Below are 27,701 nucleotides of genomic sequence, written 5' to 3' on the forward strand. Positions count from 1 at the left end.
TATGTACATTGTCAACCCCATTAAAGGCTTCTTTCTCGTTATGTAGTTAATAACAAAAGATATACGACGTGTTTTTGGCTGTGAGACGTAGTTTGGACGAAGTTGTCGGCGATTCATCCTGTTGTAAAGTCATGCAGTGTGAAACCCCCTGTCGCAGATCCATCTTGCAGTGTAAACAAAGCAGCGACAAAATGCTAGCCCAGATAGTCGTGCATGAAAATCATGCAGTCTGAACTCGGCACTACAGTACAGAGAGGTCATGTTTGGATTGGTCTCACGCAGTCAAGTGATGCGATTTCACAGGTCAGAATTCACCAAGCTTGTTAACTTTGAAACACAGCGAAATGCAAAACTCATCGCATGAACTTGCATTTCCCGCGTATGAATGTGAAGTCTATGGGGAGAAAAGTCCAGTGTGGCCGCAGCTTAACTCACTATAAGTAATCAAAGTTTCTTACCTAGTATCTTCATCTTGAAGAATTCCCCCCTCCCACCCCTACTCCCTTCTAGATTGGGCGACAGGGCAGAACAGTAATTAGCACTGTTGCCTCACAGCAAGAATGTCACTGGTCAAAGTCCCTACTAAACCAGTCGACATTTCTTTGTGGAGTTTGCTCCCCGCGCTCGCGTGGGTCTTCCCCCGGGTTCCTCCCACAGCCCAAAAACACATGACATAGGTGATTCTAAATTGGCATCACAGTCGGGCTCTAAGTAAGCCGTAAATCTCTCCTTAGCCATCCGTATATCTGTCATTAGCCAGAAATAAGTCAGGGAGTTTATCCAGATCTGAGTTCAAACTCCCCTCTCATCCTGCTAACCAGAGGGATCCCAGAGCTCGCGGGTCTTATAAGCTCAGGGCTCTCTCCTGGGACAGCATGTCAAACATGCTTTATTATCAGTCATCAGCTAAGTGTGAACTCTTGAATGTTTCCATTTTTCTGTTAAACATAAAAGAAGCTCTTTTGAAAAATGTTGGAAACCTATAACCATTGACTTCCATAGTATTTATTTTTCCTACTACAGTCGTCAATGGTTACAGGTTTTTGACATTCTTAAAAATATCTCATTTTGTGTATTTTAGAAAAAGGAAGCTCGTAAAGCGATGGAACCACTTGAGGGAGAGTATATAAATATATATATAACTTTTTTATTTTTGGGTGAACAACCCCTCTAATAATATGAACAACATAAATCAGGCTGTTGTTGACAGTCAAGCAACAAAACTGACTATACTATATTACTCACAGTTCAAACACATAGGCTATAGGTGAATTGGATAAACTAAATTGGCCGTAGCGTATGAGTGTGTGTGTGAGAGAGAATGAGTGTGTATGGGTGTTTCCCAGTACTGGGTTGCAGCTAAGGGCATCCACTGTGTTAAACATATGCTAGATAAGTTGGTGGTTCATTCTGCTGTAACGACCCCTGATTAATAAATGGACTAAGCCGAAGGAAAGCTCTCAAGAAATACCTGATCTAGGACCCCTTTACATCCTCATTGACCAGGCGGGAGCCCTGGGCTCAATTATCTCCGAGCTCAGGGTTCTCTCCCGGGACAGCATGCCAAACCTGCTTATATTATCAAGCAATATCAGTGAACTCTTAAGTATTTATTTCAAGTAAAAGTGATGTGAGAGGAAATCCTTAAAAATGAAGTGGACTTTGGTGTCATCTGGTGGCTATTTTTATTATAGCGCCTAAACGAAATGCCACAGGAAGTTACATTTTTGTTACATTAATTTAATTTATTCATTTGGCTTAGTCCCTTTATTCTTCAGAGGTCACCAAAGCGGAATGAACCGCCAAATTATCCAGCATAAATTCATTAATTTATTCAATTTCTTTTTGGCTTAGTCCCTTGACTCCCTTTGTTAATCTGAAGTCGCCACAGCGGAAAGAAACCAACTGATCCAGCAGGTTTTATGCAGCGAATGCCCTTCTAGCTGCAACCCATCACTGGGAAACACCCATACACTCTCATTCACTACTACAATTTAGTTCATCCAATTCACCTATTGCGCATGTGTTTGGACTGTGGGGGGAAACCAGAACCACACAGAAATGCCAACTGACCCAGCCAGGACTCGAACCAGCAACCTTGCTAACCACTGACCCTCTGTGTCGCTGTTATATTAACTTATAATACCTAATAATTTAATATACATATTACATTAACTAATCTTCGGAACACACACATACAAAATGTTTTTAAAAACATGGTTTTGGTTTCACATTAATGTTTTAGATTGCAAAATATTTTATTTAAAAAAGCATTTATATTAATATAGCATGTTTACCTATATTTCCTATTTAAATTTATATAGTAATAATTTATTTTCACATTTAATATGTACTCCATTATTGAAATGTTGAGTGTCTTTAAAGAGTTTCAACTTAGATCTAAACGACTAATTATTCACGAATCAGATAATGCATGTCTGTTCACTACTCTAACCAGCAGGTGGCGCAGTAGGACCAATAATGAGTTCAATTCAGCTCTTAACTGGTGGTAACTAGATTTCCTTGTTCAAGAGACACTACTTTCTGCTTTAACCTAAACAAAGCACGAGCAGCAGTTAGGGTCAGTCATTTCACATACTTGCTGCATGTCTGATCTTGTTCCAAACACCCCACCAATGCTGAAAAAGACCCATGAGACAGTTTTAAAAAGACAAGACTGTTTTTTTATTTATAATCCTGAACCAAACTATACAAAGCAGTGGTCAAAAAGCAACCAAAACACATTAATAAAAAAAACAAAAACAGGTTTTGCTTGAAGGACTGAAAGAACACCAGTACCAGCATACAGTTCTGTTATAGATTGTTTTCATTCTGCACTTCCCATATAAAACACAATGATAAAACAAAAAACCCCAAAACTGTACATAAGGATAGAAAGATACAATCCTTTTTAAATGCATATGGAACAAAAGACCATCAAGATTTAAAAAGGGGTTAATTAACATGTTATAAGAGGGAGGGGGGGCAGTGTTGACCAAAGAAAGCCCCTCGTTTATATGAGCCATCTGTTATGTTAACCGATCTGCCAAAGCGAGGGATTAACTTCTAGCAGCACAACCAGGTTAAACATTGTCTATTAGCCCCTGCTTAAAACTCATCTTTGGTCTTTAGTGGATCAGAAAAATGTCACCCATGAAAAAATGACAGAACCTTAGGCTTTCAGTTGCTTGCGTGTACATCCGTTGGTCGTATAACAGAGTAGAATGTGTGCTTGTTAAACGAACGTGTGCTAAAACGTTTCTTTTTTTTTATATTCATGGTCCAATGTTGGTCCTACACCAATAAATAAGGTCTTACAAAAGGGGGGACAGGGTCATGATGTTATGGGCCTCAGTGCAATAAAAGAAGATGTTGTAGCGGCAAAGGAATGTCTGTGAGATTTACAGAAAGCACAAACTCTACTAGGTCATACTGACCATACAGACAGAGCTACTGAATGGCAGCATGAACTTTAAGCTTTGACTTCAGCAGCCTCTGTGGAGTCGCCGTTCTCCTCTGTCTTCTGTTTCTTTGTCTCCACTGCCTCCTGAATGAGCAAAACAAGCACATGTTAGGAGCTGGTGAACATGCTGGAGACGTTGATGCTTGAGAAACAGGAATCTGGAACTCACCTCCTCTTCTGCAGGACGTTTCACAGGGTGTTCCTCTGCCGCTGCCTCTTCCTCAGCACCGTTTTCCTCTTCCTCGGCCTCTCCTGCTGTTGAAATCAAACAGGTATTTTTTTAAATTAAAAGATCATGACAATAAATGTTTTGCTTTTATAAATGGTACTATCAAAAATAAAATGCAAAGTCAAACTCACCCTCCTCGTCCTCCCCACCCTCTTCATCCTCATGAGCTTCCTCTTCTTCATGTGAAGCACCGTTAGTCTAAAAGAAAAAAAAAAACACCATGAGTGAAACTGATACCTGATGATTTGGGGATTTATGAGCAACGTCAGTGATTAAGTGTCATTACGATAATTTCTGAAGTTTGTGGGAAGGTCAGCCATGTGCTGAGAAAGCATGTGCAGAGCTTTAAAGGGGGTAGTTCACACAACATTTTAAATATACTCATACTTCAGTCATTACAAACCTATTAAAGATTCTTTATTCTGTCAAACACAAAAGAAGAATCTTTGAAGAATGTAAGAAACCTGTAACCATTGACTTCCAGTGTTTCTCTTCCCTATTATGAAATCAATAGTCACATGTTTCTAACATTCTTCAAAATTTCTTCTTTTTCTGTTCAACGTAAGAAACTCAAACGTACAAAGAAAATAGTGAGGGTGAACTATCCCCTTAAAGCTGTCTTCTCATACATCTGTGTCAGTTCTCGAACCCTAAACAAAGAGCAGCGTGATGAATGAGGGGGAGGGGGCCCTCAGACACCTGCGCGGCGAGCTGGGGACAAAAGCCACAAGGCCTGCTGGGAAATACTCAACGCTTACTGTTCCATTTCCATTGGCAGGTGCGTCTTCGCTGCCGTTTTCCTTCGCAGCCTCCGCTGCCTCTTCAACCACCTCTTTCTTTTCTTTCAGGTCCTGAAATGAAGAAGTGCATGGGTTAATAAATAAACCCAGGCTGACTACATAAACAATGCAGCGTTTTGCTTATTTGCTTAAAATGAGTGTGCTTTTCATGGTAGTGAAGGGGAAAGTTTGAGAGTTTCTTCCCCACCCACACACACAGATGAGACACAGGCCACACACACACACACACACACACACACACACACACACACACCAGCTGGCCGACTGCCTGTTAAAATATATTAAATAGCATACCAACGCCAGAGCCTTAGCTTTTGGCTTTAAAACACCTTTAGAACTAATATGTATATATAATTTATATATATAAAAACTAAATATTAAGCACAAGATGGAAAAGTATGTCAGAATTTCATGAAGTCATATGCATACTATGTAATACAGAGTTTATATAGAAAGTGTATATATATATATATATATATATATATATATATATATATATATATATATATATATATATATAACATATACACACACATACGTATAGAGAGAGAGGTTTTATGTTTTAAATGTTTAAATATTTAATAAATGTTTAATATTCTTTTCAATGAAGCTTTATTGACTATATATGTATAATAGTTAGTCATAAAGCGATTAATGGTAAAACTATTTATTTTTGGGCTCGGTTGTATAGTTTTTTTTCTAAAAACGGTCCTACAATAGATCTATTATTTACTCAATCGATTCAAGCTCACGCCTTCGTGAATTAAATCTATTGTTCGGACACACATGTCGAGGTCACGTAAGGTTATTTCGTGCCGTCTTGCCCCCTATGCCCCTTTTTATTCCCCGGTTACACTCGTGCACGCGCATGCGCGCACACGCGTCGAGCTGGAAACAAAAGGAGGTAGAGCGCGCGCCAAGACAACGTGCTCGAGAGACTGGGGGCGGGAGGCGCGAACGATTTACAGCACGCGGCGGCGATATTCCCGCCTATTCGAGCGGCAGAGATCAAGAGCCCTGACTTTACACACACACACACACACACAGACAAAAAAATTCAAAGAAAGAAAAAATGGCAGATGGTTCACCAATTCACTCCCCCCGATACCCTACACTTAACGTTAATGGGATATGATTACATATGGGAATAGACGTCGAATTCACTTCTCACAGAGGTTTGTTTCAATTCTTCACTTACTGTTGAATGAAAATGTTTTCCTTTTTAACCGTTAATTAAAATATGACGCGAATAAACGGAAAAATATTGCTAATTGAAGAAAATAACCATTCACACATTTCCGTTAAGTAACGTTATAAAAGAAACCGTTGAGAACACCTCCAACGTTAATCGACAGATTTCTTTTTCTCTTTTTTATTTCCAGGTAAGCCCTTTTACATCAAATACATCGTATTCAGGTAAACTTACCTTTGCGGTGATCTCGGAGGTGGTGGTTGTATCAACAGCGGTATCGGCCATGGTGGTTTATAGAGATGATTTAAAGAAAAATGTCCGAGAAAGCGTTAAGAGAGGTGGGATGAGGTAGGAGACGGTCGGTCGGACGGACGTGAGGAGGAAGAGTGAATCAAAACTGCCTGAACCTGAGAACTGAAAGGCACGTCGAGCGCAGCGGCAACCACACTGATATCTGATTGGACAGGAGCACAGCAACGTAAATCCGTTCTTTGATTTGATTGGTGAAGCCACTGTCGATTGTCCTCCCCTTTGCCCGCCTCAGTGTAGTGCGTCCTTCTGGTCTTATTGGTGGAATATATAATTTGACTCTTTACCCGGTCTTTTAAAATTCATGTTATGGTTATCGAACAGGCCAGGATCAATTCAGGACATTCTGCTGACTTTAGGACAATATTTGTATGCTTTATTTTAGTGTTTTAATAATACTGAAAAAAATTCAGCTTGATTTGCAGTATAAATATATTTATATTAGTACAACTCATACTTGGGTAAAAATAGTATATAATGTGTATATGTGTTTCTAGTTGAGTTCCTCCTTTTTATCACACAAACCTTTTATTATGTGCCTTTTTATCTTTTGATAGCTGTTTTGTGTGGTTGGAACTTGGCCATCAGTAGTATAAATCACATTTCATATATTTATGTAGTACTGTTTTAGATAAAAATCGAATATAATATTGTTATATGTGGTTCTGGTTGACTTATTTCCTCTTTATTCATTTATAATTTGGTTTGCCCTTTATTTTGATGTAATCTCTTGATATTTTGTGTGGTTGGAACCTGCCAATATAAATCATATTTCATATACTTATGTAGTATCATTTTAGATATAAATAGTACATTGTTATATGTCAGTCTTGTGGAGTTATTTCCCCTTTTTATTGCACAAAAATGTTATTATTTGCTTTGACCTTTCTTTTTTGATGTAATCTCTTGATAGCTGTTTTGTGTGGTTGGAATCTGCCTATATAAATCACATTTCATAGATTTATGTAGTATTATTTTAGATAGAAGTATATAATGTTGTATGTCATTTATGTTGAGTGATATCCCCCATTTTATTGCACAAACTTGCATTATTTAGACCTTAGACCTTTCATTTTTTTAGTAATCTCTTGATAGCTGTTTTCTGTTGTTGAAAGCTGCGTATCAGTAAAATAATTCATATTTCATATACTATTTTAGGTAGATAACTGTATATAACCTTGGCATATGCCATTCTGGCTGAGTTATTTCCCCCATTTTATTGCACAAAACTTGCATTATTTGCTTTGACCTTTCTTTTTTTTTTACGTAATCTCTTAAAAGCTGTTTTGTGTGGTTGGAACCTGCGTATCAGTAGTATAATTCATATTTAATATACTATTTTAGGTAGAAAATAATATATAGTATTGTTATATGTCATACTGGTTGAGTTATTTTGATCTTTTTATTGTACAAAACTTGCATTTTTTGCTTTGACATTTATTTATTTTTTGACGTTATCTCTTGATAGCTGTTTTGTGTGGTTGAAACCTGCCTATCAGTAATATAATTCAAATTTCAAATATATGTAATACTATTCTAGGTAGAAAATAGTATATTATATTGTTACATGTGGGTCTAGTTGAGTCATTATTGCACAAAACTTGCATTATTTGCTTTGACCTTTCTTTTTTTTTAAACTCTTGCAAGCAGTTTTGTGTGGTTGAAACCTGCGTATCAGTACTGTAATTTATATTTCATGTGCTATTTTATGTATAAAATAGTATATAATATTGTTATATGTTGTTCTAGTTAAGTTATTCCCTCTTCTTTATTGAACAAAACTTGCCTGATTTGCTTTGACCTTTCTTTTTGACGTAATGTCTTGATAGCTGTTTTGTGTGGTTGGAATCTGCCTATATAAATCATATTTTATATATACAAATATAGTATCATTTTAGATAGAAATAGCACATTGTTATATGTCAGTCTTGTTGAGTTATTTCCCCTTTTTATTGCACAAAACTTGCATTATTTGCTTTGACCTTTCTTTTTGACGTAATCTCTTGATAGCTGTTTAGTGTGGTTGGAACCTGCCTATCAGTAATATAATTAATTTCATATACTATTTTAGGTAGAAAATAGTATATAATGTTGTTATATGTCACACTGGTTGAGTTATTTCCCCCATTTTATTGCACAAAACTTGCATTATTTGCTTTGACCTTTCTTTTTTGACGTAATCTCTTGATAGCTGTTTTGTGTGGTTGGAACCTGCCTCCAAGCCTGCATAGATGAATTCAAGCTTCTTTGGAGGCTTTGTTTACAGCCACAGTTTCATTAGCATGTTGTATTCAGGGCCCATTGTGTCCCAGATGGAGACGCACCGGGCAGCTGTTTCATTCATAATGAGAAGAAGTCACACTAAGTTGCTAACATGACCACTCCACACCATCTCAGCAAAGATAACTTGCAGATTTATAGCTTAAAAGATAAAGCCACGCGTTTGGTTTCTCCGTCACAGGAAGAGTGGCCTATACCTGTTGCATAAGGAACAAATTACAGTGGCAGTTAATAATGTTCTCTGCTTCCCCTTTCTAGGGGTCAAACGAGTCAAAGCCTGCCTCACATCTGCAATTACTCAAAAGGAGCAAGTACTCTTGTATTGCTAAACTAAACACCATTTGTATTTTTGTAGTTAAGAATGAATCTTTTTTATATTTCCGGGTTTTTCCAGTGGTCATAGTTTGGTAAACTAAGAGCGCAGTGAATTGGAGAGTACAACAAATATTTCTTACAATCCCATTTGCTTTAATAATGAAGGAAAAACTACACAATGCTGTTATCAAGACTTTCAGAAAAAGGAATAAAATAGTGTAAGACTGATAACGACAGCCAGAAGAGAGAATAATGTCAAATTTACTGTCCTGTCCCCATAGACACTGCATTTCAAAAACTTAAATACAACAATATTTAAGATTTAAGATTATGATGACCATTAAACACGTCATAACAGTCCTGTAAAAAGGCTCCATATGCATAATGGTGGAACTTTAAGCAGGGGTTTCATTCGCATGCACATTTAAAGACCCCCTCCCCGTCTGAATCTCATCAGATCTGCCGTACCGTGGTAACAAAGCCCACTTGGTGGTCACAGATGGTGTGGGCCTGTGCTGAGCTCTGTGAGGGGTCAGCATGTAGTCTTTGTTTTATCAGATGGAGTGTTATGCAGGACTGAACCATTGGTTTAAACCTCTGCTTTGACTCTGATGTAAATGAGAAGCTGAAAACAGTGATTTGGAGACTAAGGCTCCGTTTACACTATTGCGTTTTCGTTTTAAAACGCATACGTTTTGCTACGGTTACAGCATCCGTGCACACTACGCCGGAGTTCTTGAGCGCCGAAAACGGAGCGTTTCGAAAACGCTGGAGAGGCCGTTTTCATTCTGAAACGCTGCTGCTCCGTCTCAGTGTGGATGAGAAAAAACGAAGATATCTGAAAACGGAGGCGGGACTGCTGAGATTCGCTACCTGATTGGTGCTTTTGTGTCATTGCGTATCCTTCCCTTATTCGTCCAGCCCCTATCACATGACTATAACACATGGCTTTAACGCTACCGGAGGACAGTACTGTAAACAACAACATGGACACAGAAATGGGAGCATTGTTTGCACTATTGTCTGTTTTAGGCGCCATTGTACAGTTAAATTCTGCCTTTTTTACTACAGTGGGGGCAAATATTTGCTAGAACGCGCATGCCCAGAGTGCGCGAATGGTCACGTGATATACGTTTTTGGTGGCGTAGTGTGGACGGAGATATGTTCAGAAACGCTAGGTGAAACGCTAGTGTGGACGTGGATCGTTTTTGATCTAAAACACTGTTTTCAAACTAAAACACACTAGTGTAAACAGGCCTCAGTGTGGATGAGGAAAAACGGAGACATCTGAAAACGGAGGCGGGGCTGCCGTGATTCGCTACCTGATTGGTGCTTTTGTGTCTTTGCGTATCCGTCCCTTATTCGTCAAGCCCCTATCACATGACTACAACACATGGTTTTAATGCTACCGGAAGACCGTACTGTAAACAACAACATGGGCACAGAAATGGGAGTGTTGTTTGCACTATTTTCTGTTTTAGGCGCCATTGTGCAGTTATTCATTTGTTACGTTTAGTAACAACTCAACCTCGTCACCTGTCCACAAAAATACCTCTCTTACTTTCTTTGCCATCGCGTTTAATGTTCAACCGGTGTTTGTTGACTTACAATAACCAAATGCCGAGCGAGACACATGCTTTCTGTTTATACTAGAACGCGCATGCCCAGAGTGCGCGAATGGTCACGTGATATACGTTTTTGGTGGCGTAGTGTGGACGGAGATATGTTAAGAGATGCTAGGTGAAACGCTAGTGTGGATGCGGATCGTTTTTGATCTAAAACGCCGTTTTAAAACTAAAACGCACTAGTGTAAACGGGGCCTAATGGCGTACTCACACTATGTACAGTTGCCTTGAACCGCCTGCACTCACATTACATTCAGGCCTGGGCACGCTTACGTTATCGACGCTGCGCTGTTCAGTAAGCGCTCTCGCTCAACACAGTGGAGTGGAATGTCTTTAGTTATAGCGTTTAAGTCGTTTGATATGCGGTGACATACCTTCAAACATTCCACCGAACAGATCAGCCACTTTTGACGCTCATAAACAATCATAAAGTCCGCGTGCTGCAGGAATTAGGAGTTTTGCTGAAGGTGCAGCTGTCGTGCAGTGAGGGGTTTGCGTCTTTAATAAACGATGACAGTTTGCATTCACTGAACAGTACGAATGATTAATAAACATATGAAATAGTCCCTTAAAAGTCACGTCTCGCTTTCAGTGTCGAGCTTAGGCGCATTTTGCACTCACAAACAAGCGTACCGCAGCAAAGCTCAAGAGAACCACACTCAGGCACACCTCTTCCAACCGGACTAGGGCCGTCCAAGTGAACCGTGCCTGAGCCCAATTCAGCGCACTCACACCTTTCAAACGAGAAACGGGCCTGGGAACGATTTGGATAGCATAGTGTGAGTATGCCCTAAAGCTTTATTAGTCAGACTAGTTTTATATACTGAAGTAAATTTTGATAGTGATAAAAAAAAATCATATCTGCAAATTAAATGTAACTTAATTCTAATTTTTTTTCTGCTAAAACTTTCTTAAAATTTTCACTTATTTTTTTGGTTACACATTAAAATAATGGTTCATATGTTGATGTATTCTCTATAATGAAGAAATGATGAATAAAGCTGATAGTCTGAAAAAGCGCATACAGCAGCCTCTTGCGGATTCACGAAAACAAAAAATTGCAAGAATACGCATCTCCAAGGAAATATTTTGCGGTCTCCAGAAACGTCCACGGGACTACGTTTTCAGAATGAGCCTGGGTTGGTCCAAACACATGCACTTTAGGTAAATTGGATAAACTAAATTGGACGTAGAGTATGTTCAATACACTTCAATGCATCTTCATTTCTATAGCGTTTTTACAATGTAGATTGTGTCAGACAAGATTATAGTGAATTGAAACAGTGTCAGTTCAGTTTTCAGAGTTTAAGTTCAGTTCAGTTTAGATTAGTTTAGTTCAGTTCAGTGTGTTTTAATTCACTGCTAAGAATCCAAACACTGAAGAGTAATCAAAAAAGTCCCGAACTATGCAAGCCAGTGGCAACAGTGAGGAGGAAAAAAAAAACTTCACCAATATGTGTATGAATGAGTGTGTATGGGTGTTTCCCAGTACTGGGTTGCAGCTAAAAGGGCATCCGATGCTTAAAAAATATGCCGGAATAGTTGGCGGTTCCTTCCGCTGTGGTGACCTCTGACACAGAGACTAAGCTAAAGTAAAATGAATGCATGAATGAATAAATAAAATAGGTAAATGAATGAAGTGTATTAATTTGCAAACGTTTGTTCTTTACTAACAACTGCAAATCTCTTCAGAAGGTTAAAAGCAGATCTAGTTTAAAAAAAGGACATTTTAATAATATAAATGAAAGAATCAATAGCTCCACAATAAAGTCAGCACCCGCTGTGTCTGCCATGGGTCAGAAAAGAAAATAGTCCTGCCCCCAAACATTTCATTGGCTGAGCAGATTTTGATCGCCAAGCAATGTTAAAAAAAAGAGATCAGTCAGCAGCAAACAGCTCCAAACAACAACAATAATCCCATCTGCGCCAATACATGACATTATAACACATTAATAACAGCCACGATGGTGACTCAGTGCTTAAAAAAAAGAAAACACAACTATCAAACATCTTGAACAAAATTGAAGGGAGGATGTAATTAGTCCTAGAGATGAAAGTGTTATGTGCGCTCTTAATCTAATGAGGGTTTTAGGGCTTGAGCGTGGATTGGTTTGGCAGTTTGTCAGAAAGGGTGGAGACATTTTGGAGAGTAAGAGAAAATTAATTCAATCTCATAAAGCTCTTGTTTGCGCTTTGGACGCAAGCACAGTGGAACACATGCACACAGAAGGCTCTTTCATTGGGGAAATGAAGACCATATGTAGCGCACACCGAAGCAGCCGTCTGCTGCTGGAAGCCCACGATGTGTCTGCTGTACAAATCCAGACAAGCAACAGACGCTTTTTTTTTATTTTAAGAAAACACTTCTCGTCCAAGCATTACTCATTCCCTGCAACTGGAAAATGGGAGCAATCGCAGAGGAGAGAGTCTTTGTTAGGTCATTTCCTGTCATTTTTTTCCCTCTTCTAGTATATACCCACAGCCAGCCCACGAGCGAGATTTGTTTCCATGGATACTGGAACAATTCCAACGATTGCCTGCTGGTTTTTTTAGTGTGCTCTTTGATGAAGGAAAGCCTTAGAATAAGCAGAGATGGGAAAAAGAAGAAAGGAGCCAACATGTTTCTTTAATCCTCACATCTTCTTTCATGCAGTGTGATGAGTTACTCTTTCTTTCTGTCTTTGTGTTTTTTTATCTTGATTTTTAGGATTGCAAATTAAATATACACCCATGAAGTTCTTCTGAAATCAAAATCTCCAAGGCTATCTCACGGCAACTTCTTACCTTTTGATTTAATGGGTAATTCGTATGAATTTGTGTGATCTCATTTATACAGTTTAGTACTATTTGCTCATCTCCAAATAACAGTTGGGGTTTGGTTGTTTTTAAAAGAATCGTACATTTTCATACGACTGAACTTTTGACGTATGCCTTATGACAACTGAACTTATAACATATGAATTTGAATGAATTTGCCACTAAACTGACGAAATGTAAAATTGTTTAGTTTCCTTCTGAGATCAGGCTAAAGTGACAGTTTTTTCAGTCTTAAGGCCCGTGCACACCGTTTTTTGCTTGCGTTTTCCGGCGACGTTTAACACCTTGTGACTAAATAAAGTGTGATCGCGCACACCAATGCGCAAAACACCAGGCGAAAAAAAAACCTTAATTAAAAAAAAAGCCTCATGCTCGTTTTTTTTGTTTTTGTTTTGATGCATCGCATCAAAACTATCTAATGTCAAGGAGTGATTTCGCATACTCTTTTGCTTGAAGCCAGTGAAAATCACTTGGGTTTGAATCTGTAAAATCGTCTTGAAAAATGCTGATGATAAACGCGAACAAAAAGCGCCTCGGTGTGTACGAGGCTTATACTGTGTTCAAACCAGACGTGGATTTACATGTTAAGTCAATGCAAATGAGTGAATTGACATCCTGCGGCCTTCCCGGAAATAGGTTGCGGCTGGAAGGGCATTCGCTGCGTAAAAACTAGCTGGATAAGTTGGCAGTTCATTCCGCTGTGTCGACCCCGGATTAATAAAGGGACTAAGCCGACAAGAAAATGAATGAATGAATGAACATCCTGCGGTGCAAATGGCACGCCGCCAATTTAGAGTTTTGCTTGTTTGACGCACTTAACATGCATTTCACACGAATCGCTCAAGTTCGAAAATCTGAACTTCAGCGGACACTGGTGCCGCATTGACCAATCAGGAGCTTGCTCATGTGGGGGTGTGATTTGGACGTAGCGCCTGCTGTTGGTGTCCTGAGGGAAATCCTCCAGCCGACACTGACAACAGTTCATCCAACTGGGCTGAAAGCCTCCATCATCCAGGTTCAGTTTCTGGAGGAGATTATGAGCTCACAGAGCTGGACGCACCTCTGAAAGGATCTAGTGGACTCAGACACGGCCCTAAACGTATTGACGCAGTTTTTCAGCCTTCATAAAACACATAAACAATGTTATTTTCTTAATAAAACCCATGTTAGCCATTTAAAAACTAAGCTAGTCACCGGGCAGACAGAAGCCCTGCCCATCATGCGAATCTGCGTCTGTTCTGAAGTGAATTTGACGCGCAAATGAAGCCGATTTGATGGGCGAATGAAGCAGAGTTGCATGCCAGTCGATTTAAATTAATGAAATCTTTCCAAACACAGCTATTCAAATCGTCTTATAAAACATATTCATATCACTGCAAAAATATCACAACGTAAGATTTTTCCAGTATCGTGCAGCCCTAGTTATTTTTCTCCTCAGTAGGTACTATAGAGTTTCATGTTACATTGAATGTTAATTGCATTACTTTATTTTTATTTATTATTATGTACAACTACAGCTTTTTATGGTAAATTTGACAGATTTGTTTGCATTTAGAAAATTAATAACTTCAGTTTTTTCACTTCCTAAAATTATTAGAGTTTTTTATGGCATTACAGAGCATGTGTCTTCAGATCTTCTGACCAATCAAATGCTCTCTACAAACTGAAATGTCCCACCCCCCAAAAAAGATGCAGCTGAAATCTGACACGTGCATATATAAGAACAGAATACATTCATTCATTCATTTTCTTTTCAGCGTAGTCCCTTTATTAATCAGGGTTCACCACAGCGGATTGAACCGCCAACTTATCCAGCATATGTTTTACACAGCGGGTGCCCTTTCAGCCGCAACTCAACACTGGAAAACACCCATTCCCTCTCATTCACACACACACACAACAGCCATTTTAGTTTATTCAATTCACCTGTACCGCATGTCTTTGTACCGAGGTGGAAACAGGAGCACCCGCAGGAAACCAATGCGAACATGGGGAGAACATGCAAACTCCACACAGAAACTCCAACTGACCCAGCCGAGGCTTGAACCAGCGGCCTTCTTGCTGTGAGGCGATCGTACTACCCACTGCCCACAGAATAAATAACTATTATTTATTAGTCATAACAATGTGGGCCATAAAATGGAAATTTACAGTTATTTGAAACACCAGCATTAAACAGAAATAAATAGGCATTGCTTTATAAGAACAGACACTTTCACATGCTGATGCAAAACCGTCCTTGATGCTCTTTAGGACCCTTGCAGTGTTTGCTTTCTGATTTTCACCAGGTACATTCATGGCCATGACAAAGAGTTTCAGAGTGTTACGGGTTACCGCTGTTCAAGACAAAAGAGCACAGTTGGATCACTGAGCCCTCCCTCTGATTTTTCCAATTACGCTGACCTTTTTTTCCCCCTAATCCTGACCCCTGATCTTTGACAAACCCCTCTTCAAACTTCCCCGCAGCCATGAAATTCCAGGCTTCAGGTTGCAGCTCTTTGTCTCAGAAAATTCAGGTGCAACTGCAAATGACTTCTTCCTTCACTGACCAAAGGGGAAGTCAAGTCACTGACGGCTTTCTATATCAGCCCTGGACGTATGGGGTTATCTGAGGTTACTGTGAAAATGAGTCATCTCACATTTGACATGTCAGTTGAAATGCACTTGCAACGTGTTTACACGTCATCGACTTTAGCTTTAAGATTTAAAGGGCTAGCATTGCACCAGACCCCCTTAAGTGGTTTCGTTTGAAAGTGTAGAATCTATATGTTATACACATATGCATCACTTTGGTTTTTATTCTATTGTACAAAAGTTATTTACATTTAAATACCCAGTATTTTGGATACCCAAGCTTTTTACACTGGTTCATTTTTTATATTTTTCATATGACACATGAACAAGTTATAACTCAAATATAAGCTCTTGCCGGTGCTCATATGGTTCTAGCATTAATTTTACTGAATTATATTCACATATCAAACAGTTGTCAAATGAATTGCGATGTTTCCATTGCGCAAAAGTGAAAGCAAGACATTTATGATCACTAAGCAGCCCTAGATAGCACAGACAGCTGTCATCTCTCACCTTATGCTGTGCCCTTCAGGGCCATTCTCCTCTGTTTTGAGGTGATGTGCATAAGTAATCCTTTTATATAACTGACTTGGTCCAAACACAGTGAATTATGTTTGATCAAACAAAAGAATAGTGAAATATGAAAACAATGATCGCTCCCTGTGGCTTGTACAGCACCTCTCATCAGTTGGAATACAATAATGTTTGCATAGATTATGGCAGAGACATTTTTCTTTTTTCCTATGATGACAGACATGTGCAGGAACCACCAAAATTAATTACAGCACGCTAGACCACACAGAGCCTAAAAGGTACACTTTCAAATTTGAGTTTATAAAAAAAAAATAATACAAAAAGCGCTTTTTTTAAGGTGTTTATTATAACACAGACGACATATATAGATATAAACACTAAACACTAATGTTTAGATATAAACATTAAACACTTTCTATAGTGTTTTATGAAAATACAAAGGGTTTTCTTTAAAATCATACCAAATTTTTGCATTTACACCTCTGCATGTGGATTTGGGAAGCTTTTAAATTTGGGTAGGCAAAATCCAGGCGGAAATCCCAAGATAACAGCAGAGTTTAACTGGTTATTAAAAGGTCACCACAGCGGAATGAACTGCCAACTATGTCCAGCATATGTTTTATGCAAGGGGATGCCCTTGCAGCTGCAACCCAGTACTGAGAAACACCCATACACTGTCACATTCATACACTTTGGCCAATTTAGTTTATTCAATTCACCTATAGTGCATGGACTGTGGGGGAAACCGGAGCACCCTAAGGAAACCCACACACACAAACACACACACAAATACCTCCGGACGACAGCGCGCACACACGCACGCACACACACTACCCTCCTCCAAGGAGCTCCGTAAACAAAGCAGCACGCGTCGCGTTTTTAACGTGGCTTTGCACGCGATATGAGAATATAGCGAGTTAACCTGATACAGTACACGCGGTTACAAGTAACAAATCACAACTAAATACATTTGCAAGCTAGAGTAAATGAGGCAACAACTTTAATCGAACGTACTTACACTTGAGAAAGTGTAGAAACCCATCCTGACGTCCATTAGTAAGTTACTCTTTACTGATCCTTCCTTTAACAAACGCCGATGAAGTATTCTTTGTAGCATGTAGCTTCCAGAAGTTTCCAACTGCTTGGTTATAATGCTGAGGTTTCATCTTTGGGTAGAGACTCGATAATATCCATCTGCAGTGTGACTTCAATCGACCGGCATGTTTGTGTGTGTGTGTGGGTTAGGGCGTCAGAGGGCGGGGCCTCAGGTTTGAAATCTCCCGGGTTTGCGCGTGCACTTAGTACACTTAGTTTCGTTAGTACATCATGGCGAAACACCTAATGAATCGGTATCAAGGCGACTCGTTTGAAGCACTATGAGTCGACTCTTTTACAGATGAATCAACCGTTTTAAACACTGTACTCTTACAGATTTAAGCCTTAGCTGGATACTTCACTTCACTTAGAGCTGTATTACACACTACATGGAAGGGCATTTTCAAAAACCCATAATATGGGCTCTGTAATGTTGACCCCAAAGTATATAGAAGTTTCTCCTTATATTCATCTGAACAGTGAAAATCAAAACAAAGTGGAGTAAACTTTCATTTCAGGCTGTTAATGAATCAACAAAAATCCTGCAAAATCACTCACAATCCGACGTGGTCACATTTAACCTGCACTTTTGTCCCTCAGCGTCTCGCATTCATCCTCTGTGTGCACACTGTAAATCTCCAGGGTCAGTCTTTTGTGTCCTCTATCCAAGCACAGACTTTCTAATAGGGGATGATGCTGTGGAATGTGGCCAATTTGCCCCCCGTCCTCAATGAGGCATGCTGGGTACTTCAGCAAGTGTGTCCACTGAACTGGCTGTTAAAATAACAAAGACCACAACATGTGTGAATGAGTTGCAGAGCAAGAGCAGTTAAAGTAATGGGAGCTTTTGCATGTTTTATTGTCAAATTATAATAGCTCAGCTCTCCTTAACAAATGACATGCTAAAGTTTAATGTTCTGAGTTACAGATAAAGTCAGAATTATTAGCTGTCCCGTGAAATTTGTATTGTTTTGAAATATTTCCCAAGTGAAAGTTATTGGAGCGAGGGACTTTTTCTGAGTATTTCCTATTTTCTTTTGGAGAAAGTCTTATTTCTTTTAGTTCGGCTGACAGAATAATAATAGTTAAATGATGAGGTCAATATTATTACCGCTAATATTATATTTGACTTGGCAACAGAACATAGCCAAAATATTATATCATGGAAAAACACTTTTGGAATAATGCTCCATTAATTAATGCTAATTAATGTACTTATTAACATGAACTAAGTATGAATATAATTGTAAAGCAGTTATTAATATCGTTCAACATGAGCTACATTATTAAATTAAATAACATTAACAAAGATGAATAAATACTGTAATAAATGTATTACTAATTGTTTGTTCATGTTAGTAAATACATTAAATAACATTAACTAATGGACTGTTATATTAGATTGTTACCAAAATAAGTAATTGGAAATTAGTTAAATCCCTATTAAAGAGCACTTGGGAAATGATTGAAAAAGAATACAAATTTCTAAGAAATAAGTTTCTTCTGCACTTTTACTAATAAAACAGACAGTAAAACTGTTATTTCATGAAATAACATTGTAATTTAAAATAACTTTTACATATACTCTTGAAGGCCACTTTATTAGGTACTTGTTAACGCAAATTTCTTATCAGCCTATCACATGGCAGCAACTCAATGCATTTAGGCACATGGTCAAGATGATCTGCTGCAGTTGAAACCAAGCATCAAAATTGGGAAAAAAGGTGATTTAAGTGACTTTGTCAGACGGGCTGGTCTGAGTATTTCAGAAACTGCTTATGTACTGGGATTTTCATGCACAACCATCTCTAGGGTTTACAGAGAATTGTCTGATAAAGAGAAAATATCCAGTGAGCGGCAGTTCTGTGGGCATAAATGACTTGTTGATGCTAGAGTTCAGAGGAGAATGGCCAGACTGGTTCCAGCTGATAGAAAGGCAACAGTAACTCAAATAAGCATTCGTTACAACCGAGGTCTGCAGAAGAGCATCTCTGAACACACAACATGTCTAACCTTGAGGTGGATAAGCTACAACAGCAGAAGACCACACCAGGTGCCACTCCTGTCAGCTAAGAACAGGAAACAAGCTACAATTCACACAGCCTCACCAAAATTGGACAATAGAAGATTGGAGAAATGTTGCCTGGTCTGATGAGTCTCGATTTCTGCTGGGACATTTGGATGGTCGGGTCAGAATTTGGCGTCAACAACATAAGCATCGATCCATCCTGCTTTGTATCAACGTTTCAGGCTGGTGGTGTAATGGTGTGGGGGATATTTTCTTGGCACACTTTGGGCCCATTAGTACAAATTGAGCATCGTGTCAACACCACAGCCTGCCTGAGTATTGTTGCTGACCATGTCCATCCCTTTATAACCACAGTGTACTCATCTTCTGATGGCTACCTTCAGCAGGATAATGCGCCATGTCATAAAGCATGAATCATCTCAGACTGGTTTCTTGAACATGACAATGAGTTCACTGTGCTCAAATGGCCTCAACATTCACCATATCTCAATCCAATAGAGCACCTTTAGGATGTGGTGGAACAGGAGATTGGCATCATGGATGTGCAGCTGAAAAATCTGCAGCAACTGTAAGATGCTATCATGTCAATATGGACAAAAATCTCTGAGGAATATTTCCAGTACCTTGTTGAATCCATGCCACGAAGGATTAAGGCAGTTCTGAAGGCAAAAGAGGGTCCAACCCGGTACTAGTAAGGTGTACCTAATAAAGTGGCCGGTTAGTGTACATACATACATTTTCTTATTTTTTATCAATGTTAAAAAAAGTTGTGCTGCTTCCTATTTTTTTGTGATGAATACTATTTTTCAGGGTGTCCGCAGGGTCTTAAAAAGGCTTTAATTTTAAAAAGTCACTGAAATACAGTGTTGTAAGCCTTAAATCATTTTAAACAGCTCTTAAATTTCCTATGTCCATGTAATGGTCCTCAATCAGTACAACCAACAATCCATTTAAAGGAAGGAAATCTTTTAGCAGAAGATACATTTATTACCTCTATTTACCAATGTGGTTTAATTATCTTTCTTACAATAACATTTGTTTATGTGTTTGAATTTTAATGTGTCAAGTAAAGATATTTTCCACAGGCCATCAGAAAAAAACCCTTAGCATTTTCCTCTTTAACTCTGAAATTTAATTCACAATGGTCTTAAAACGTCTTAAATTTGACTTGATGGAATCTGCAGAAACCCTGATTATTAAACAAGGATGCTCTGAAATAATCAAAAGTGACAATAAAGACATGATAGACAAAAAAAGTAATTTTAAATATTATATATATATATATATATATATATATATATATATATATATATATACATATATATATATATATATATATATATATATATATATATATATATATATATATATATATATATATATATATATATATATATATATATTATTTCCATTAAACATATGAAGCTGCAAAACATTGATACAAGTGTGAATCACTATTTGTTACTGTCCACCACTAATATTAATTTCTGAAAGATCACATGACTGAAGACTAGAGTAATTATGCTGTAAAAAATGACGTTTTAAAATATACTATTAGTTTTAACGCTTACAATGTTTCACAATAGTACTACTTTTACTATCTTGTTGTGCATACTTAATAAAAAAAATCCCAGCATTTGACGTAATTAATTGCATAAACTCCTGGATTTACTTATAAAGTTGCAGCCAACATAAGTTGACAAAAGTTTTACCAATACTTCTGCATGATGGTATAGAGAGAGAGACCTGATTGCTTGCTCGCTTGTTTCTAGTGGAAATTTCCATTCTTTCAGCACAGGGAGGGTCTTTTAAGCAGTTCCCACCCATCTGAATCCATCTTACCTGTGATGAACACTTAGATCCAACCCAGCTTCACCCATATTGAGGAGGATGATCTCATTCCCAAAGCCACTCCTCGCCAGACAGTTTCCAGAAGTCTGCAGGTCTTAGCAGGTTGTAGTTAAAACGAAGGCGATCTGAAACCAAGCCATCGTGTTCCTACATGTGAACACCTCATGTAGTGTATGCTGGACTCATCTCTCAGTGCCAAATGGATATTTTAACAGTTTGAGAAGTGACCAATCAGGTTTGATCCTGGTTTGTTTGGAGCAGCTGATAAAGCACAAGGGAATTAAACAAATGGCCAATAATCCAGATGGCAAATTAGCATTTCCCTCTTCAAGCTGCAGCTGACGTTTCTCCCATTGGATTTGATTTGGGGATGGTCGCGGGTTCAAACATACAATGAGATATATTCATACTGTACCAATTAAATTATCTGCAAACGGCAAGATTTGCTTATTCAAAATGTACTTTTCCAGAGAAGCCCTGGCAGATGCAGCATTGAGCTAATCCTAAATGCAACCCGCAAGAGCCGCCATACACATATTAGTATAACAAAACAAAGAAGTCTTTATACACAGCCAGAGCTGCTCAGAAGCAACCATCAAATATCAAACATTTCAATATACTGCTTTTAAAAAGGACGACTGCAAGTTAAAGGACTGTATATATAAACAAATCCATTCATAAAGTTTTTTTATAGGCAATATGTGAATAATTCATAGGTATTCTGTGAAAGCCTGTAGACTGATTTTTTGTGTGAAGATGTGGGGCTCTAATTTGACAATCCATGTACAAAGTCCACAGCACAGGGCGCAAAAGCATTAAGCGTTAATGGCGTATCAGAATCCTCTTTTGCTATTTTAAGGATGCAAAAATCCGCTTTGCGCTGTAGCGCATGGTCTAACAGGGCTGAGCTTATTCTCTTAATGAGTTATAGGTGTGTTTAGAGAATAAACCAATTAGAGTCTCATCTCCCATTCCCTTTAAGAGTCAGTTGCGTCACTCCATGGCGCATTTGCTATTTACATGGCGGACTTTGTAAGTTGAAAAACTGAAAGTTTCACTAGAGAGAAAACAGTAAAACAGAGCATCTGCAGTACGAGAATGAGAGATGAGCCTTCTCATTCTTTACTTTCACTTTCACTCTCCATGATAGGGAAAAGTGTTGTACGCACAGACATCCATTAGCCTAGACATAAATAATTTTCGTTTGTCACAAAGATTTCCCAGTGATGGGTTGCTGCTGGAAGGGCATCCGCTCCGTAAAAACGTGCTGGATAAGTTGGCGGTTCATTCCGCTGTGGCGACCCCGGATTCATAAAGGGACTAAGCCGACAAGAAAATAAATGAATAAATGAATGAAGCACAAAGATTTATTTCAAAACTATTTCTAAATTCAGTTCTAGTTTCCAGCAAACTAATAAATGAACAATAATAACGAAGTGTGGTCAAACAACTGAGTTATATCCAAACACACATGCTGTGCCCCATATGGTCTAAAACCTGACAGGTGTTTTAATAAGACAAATATAAATATACTACTACAAAGTACAGTTGAATGAATGAATTTGACTAAATATTTTTCAAGACACTTCTATAAAGCTTAAAGTGACATTTAAAGGCTTAACTATGTTAGTTAGGTTAACTAGGCAGGTTAGGGTAACTAGGCGAGTTATTGTATAATGATGGTTTGTTCTGTAGACTATCGGAAAAAATAGCTTAAAGGGGCTAATAATTTTGACCCTAAAATGTGTTTTTTTTAAATAAAAAAACTGTTTTATTCTAGCTTTTATTCTTTATTCTAAACAATTAAGACTTTATGATAATGCATTACTGTGTGTAAAGAAAACAGATTGAGAGCTGCAGTTGTTAAACAGTTTGCATAGTATAATGCTCTATAAACAGTGATACCTTAACATTCATTCTCTTTCTCATTCAGACGGAGACCACTGCTGTCACTGTTTTGTGAGCTTCCAGCTACACAGTTTTAAGTAGCGTATCAAGTTATAAATAGACAGGTTTAAAAAAGCTATTCTGTTCATCAATCTGCGGTTGAATGCAAGAATGAATACTGTGTAAACAGTCCATAATAAACTCTCTGATTGGGGTCAGATGAACATGGAAGTAGCATGACTAAACAAGTCTTTTAATCCTGTAAAGCTTGACTAATAAAAAAAAAAAAAACTTTTATTATTATTTTTAAATGGAACATTAAGAGAAAATATAAAAGAAAATCAAATCTGATTGATCTGATTGGTCAGGCTTTTATGACTCATTAGAATATACAGAGGGAAAACACCTCTATGTTATTGAAGGGATAGTTCATTCACCAGTATTTTATAGACAGATATTATGTGCAAATATTAGTTAAATCCTTACCTGGCAGTTCAGATAATAATATTTTCCAAAACTTCGAAGTTTGCTGTGATAACCAACATCACACAGAGTGAACGAGATGTTTTTTATACTTAACCGTCTCCACATTAAAACCTAGCAAAAATGTGATACTTCATCAGTGATAAAGCAGTTAGACATGTATAGTTTTAACTACAGTAAATACACTCACCGGCCACTTTATTAGGTACACCTGTCCAACTACTCTTTAACTCAAATTTTTGATTAGCCAATCACATGACAGCAACTTAATGCATTTACGCATATGTCAAGATGATCTGCAGCAGTTTAAATTGAGCATCAGAATGGGGAAGAAAGGTGATTTAAGTAACTTTGAACGTGGCGTGGGTGTTTGTGCCAGATGGGCTGCCTGAGTATTTCAGAAACTGCTGATCTACTGGGATTTTCATGCACAACCATCTCTAGAGTTTAATGAGAATGGTCTGAAAAAGAGAAAATATCCAGTGAGAGGCAGTTCTGGGCCCATTACTACCAATTGAACATTGTGTCAGCGCCACAGCCTACCTGAGTATTGTTTAACCCAGGCTCATTCTGAAAACGTAGTCCCGTGGACTTTTCTGGAGATTGTGAAATATGTCCTGGGAGGTATGTATTTTTGCAGTTTTTGTTTTCGCGAATCCGCAAGAGGCAACTGTGTGGCGAATCGACCGACCCACCCTCCTCCTTCCCTAAACCCAACCAATTTTACAGATTGACAATTTTACTTCCCTAAAATGAAGTACAAAAGCCGTCCAGAAAAAGAAAAGCCCTCGTCTGATTTTTACCACGTTTTCGGATTTCACCACATTCTCACCCTGTTGTTTACTTGTTCGTTTAATTTTTTTTCGTTTTTGTCTTTCCTGATTTCTGGAACCGCTCTTCCCCGGACTTAAACCTGGTCGCCGTTGTCGTCATGGTCAACTTCTCTCTGCGTCTCAAGTCCGCCGATGTACACGACAGGCTAACTGGACAAACTGGTTGTGGCAGGAAAGCCCTGCACATGGAGGTAACCGGTCAGCCGGTAAGCGACAAAAGAAACGGCATCATACCGCCCGTAGCGTTCGCTTAAAAATTTTTTAATGCAGCCATATGTACCTCTGCCTACATAATTCGCAGCCTCCAGAAACGTCCACGGGACTACGTTTTCAGATTGAGCCTGTGTTGGTATTGTTGCTGACCCTTTATGACCACAGTGTACCCATCTTCTAATGGCTACTTCCAGCAGGATAACGTGTCATAAAGCGCGAATAATCTCAAACCAGTTTCTTGAACAAGACGATGAGTTCACTGTACTCAAATGGCCTACACAGTCACCAGATCTCAATCCAATAGAGTACCTTTAGGATGTGGTGGAACAGGAGATTCACATCATGGATGTGCAGCCGACAAATCTGCAACAACTATGTGATGCTATCATGTCAATATGGAGCAAAATCTCTGAGGAATATTTCTAGTACCTTGTTGAATCTTAGGATTAAGGCAGTTCTGAAGGTAAAAGGGGGTCCAACCGTGTACTAGTAAGGTGTACCTAATAAAGTGGCCGGCAAGTGTGTATTTTTTACTATTGAAGTCAATGGGAACTAGCATTCTTCAAAATATTTTCTTTTATGTTCAACAGATGAAAGAAACTCCTAAAGGTTTTTTCTGGGTGAACTATCCCTTTAAGAGGCAAAGATGTGTAAAATTACATGGCCATAAAGTAAGATAAAATCTTTGTAACAGTATACCAGACAAAACAAATGCAAAATAACAATCAGTTGTCACTTTATATCTTAAAGCATATATATAAAACAGCAGGTGTGATAACTCGACTAACCTTCAGTGTCATGTTTATCACTTTAAAAGTACAAGAAAGTTTAACAGTGAGTGATGGCCGCTTCAGCAAACACTAGTAAAGCGAGTACTGTATCGTTTCCGCAGGCAACGTGGAGGCTAAAGTTTTGGTTTATGTGTCTGTTTTAGGCCACACTGACCTCAACCCCCTTTGTGAGGCTCCAACAAAGAACCATCTGCACGGCAAGCGGAGCTGAGAGACAAGAGACAGAAACATGGAGGACAGACTGGGGGAGGGACACCACTTCCAGAAAGATGTAGAAACAGGGGCTGAGAAGAACATAGACAGATGAGGACGTGAGAAACAGAGACGTGAGAAACAGGGCCGAAAATACATCTGTAAATATGCAATGAGGTAATGCTGCGGTTGAGAACAGAACACGTTTGGGTTCTTAAATGAAGGAAGGGAATGAAACCTTGCACACGGTCAAAATGGAGGGTAATCTTTCGCAAACATGCTTCCTTACAGGCCTGGATGAAAGTAATTAGAGCTCTCGGGGGCTGGGTTCTGGTTAACCATTTCATGACCAGTTTTAGCAGCCTGTCTATTTAGAAAGAATCCAACACAATCTGCAAAGGTTATTGCAACTGTATGCCTATAAAACCTTTAACAGCTGCTCCTGCATGCAGATTTGCAATGCAAAACAGAAGTGAAGGTCGAGAAGTAAAACGTCCATGCACTGTTATAAACATCAAATCCATTAGTTCTCAAACTTTTGTCATCAAGTACCACCTCAGAAATGAATAGCCTCTCCAAGTACCACCATAATGACCAGTATTGAAATACAGTAGCGTAGTAGTAGTAGGCCGATGAAGCAGCCTCAGCACTGCACAGTTCAAAAACGAGGCAGATCAATTCATATTATTAAAAATATTGATTATTGTCAGCCACTTTAAACATTATAGTTTGAACATTAACACCGTGAAAATGGTTTGCCATTGAGGTTCCACATTGTCTCCAACAAGAGCCCAAACTTTCAACACCTGCACACAATGCAGACAGTTTAGGAGTTATAAAGAACCTCCTCAGATTTTTCCATCCACTTTCTCTCTAACAGTCTTCCTCTGTTATTAGCTTAAAGTGACATTTAAAGGCTTAACTAGGTAAATTAGGTTAACTAGTTAGGGTAATTAGGCAAGTTATTGTATAATGACAGTTTGTTCTGAAGACTATCGAAAAAAAAACTGCTTAAAGGGGCTAATAATATTGACCTTAAAACAGTGTTAAAAATTTTAAAACGTTTTTTTTTTCAAGCCAAAATAAAACAAATAAGACTTTCTCTAGAAGAAACAATATTATCAGACATACTGTAAAAATTTCCTTGCTCTGTTAAACATAATTTGGGAAATATTTAAAAAATAAAAATAAAATAATGGGGGCTAATAATGAAAAATCATAGTATTTTGAGCACATGTGCTCCAAAATGCAAAGAAAGAGGTCAGAACTTGATGCTGAATCTCTGGAGAGCATGTCTAGGTCACATCTCAAGATCAAGAATTATGTTTCACATAATGACGGCTATTTTTAGTTTTTTTTTTTCATGGTATTTGCATGCTGTCTCCTGAATCCCTGATTCCAGTGTTGACCACCAGAGCTCCGTATCTACCAAGCATACAGACCCGTCCTGGACGAGAATCACTACAGTTCTGGAATATGAGAGATCCATGCTGATTTGCTGCTATTCCTTTATTTAGTGTTAGATGAAATATAAAGTGTGCAGAAAGTTAAATAGCTGGATGAATCCAGCACAAAGGAATGACACCAGTTTTGTGCGATTTAGCGGAAATAATGGGACGGGCTCCGGAAGTGTTTTGATTAGTCAATATCTAAACAATAAAAATAGATTCAGTGTTTATTTTAATGGCACAAGCCAGCACAAATGAATGACAGTTTTGTGAGATTTAGAGGAAATAATGGGGCGGAAAGTGACGTCGCGACTCCCAAAGTGTTTTATTTAGGCAATATCTAAACAATAAAAACAGATAGTCTTTATTTTAACGGCACAAACCAGCACAAATCCAGCTCAGCATTAGAAGTTGTATAAGGAAATCTATGTGGTTAATAGTATAAAATATAGTGTATTTTAAGTACTGTAACTCTTTTTAAAAAAAATGTTTTAATCAAATTTTGATCTTTATTAATATTTACAACTAAAAATTATTTAAATGCTAAACAATAATTAAGGTAATAATTAGTAGGTCAGTTAAAATAATTGACATGTTAAAATGAGTAATTACAAAAAAGCATGAATAGTTTGGGAAAAAATGTAGAAGAATAAAAAAATAAGAATTAAAATAAGAAAATAATCCAAAAATACTTAATCATTCATTCATTTTCTTTTCGGTTTAGTCCCTTTATTAATCCAG

The 27,701-nt window shown here is 38.2% G+C and overlaps 1 protein-coding gene and 3 long non-coding RNA genes across 4 annotated transcripts in view; 2 read left to right on the plus strand and 2 right to left on the minus strand.

The window, feature by feature from the left end:
- LOC141376672 (uncharacterized) overlaps positions 1 to 27,701 on the plus strand; it is a 289,423-nt gene that overhangs the window by 248,243 nt on the left and 13,479 nt on the right. The window lies entirely within an intron of this gene.
- si:ch211-222l21.1 lies at positions 2,662 to 6,072 on the minus strand. Its single transcript, XM_005155917.2, has 5 exons — positions 5,919 to 6,072; positions 4,451 to 4,543; positions 3,824 to 3,890; positions 3,633 to 3,718; positions 2,662 to 3,547 (listed from the first exon to the last, which is right to left on the minus strand). The coding sequence occupies exons 1-5, from the start codon at positions 5,967 to 5,969 to the stop codon at positions 3,473 to 3,475; spliced, it is 372 nt and encodes a 123-aa protein (XP_005155974.1). The 5' UTR covers positions 5,970 to 6,072; the 3' UTR covers positions 2,662 to 3,472.
- LOC141376674 (uncharacterized) lies at positions 5,483 to 6,071 on the plus strand. Its single transcript, XR_012387375.1, has 2 exons — positions 5,483 to 5,667; positions 5,875 to 6,071. It is a non-coding gene; the product is annotated as an uncharacterized lncRNA (long non-coding RNA).
- On the minus strand, positions 17,791 to 21,297 carry LOC103911875 (uncharacterized). Its single transcript, XR_662970.4, has 2 exons — positions 21,105 to 21,297; positions 17,791 to 18,007 (listed from the first exon to the last, which is right to left on the minus strand). It is a non-coding gene; the product is annotated as an uncharacterized lncRNA (long non-coding RNA).

This window comes from Danio rerio, chromosome 11 (assembly GCF_049306965.1).
Source record: "Danio rerio strain Tuebingen ecotype United States chromosome 11, GRCz12tu, whole genome shotgun sequence".
NCBI lineage: Eukaryota > Metazoa > Chordata > Actinopteri > Cypriniformes > Danionidae > Danio > Danio rerio.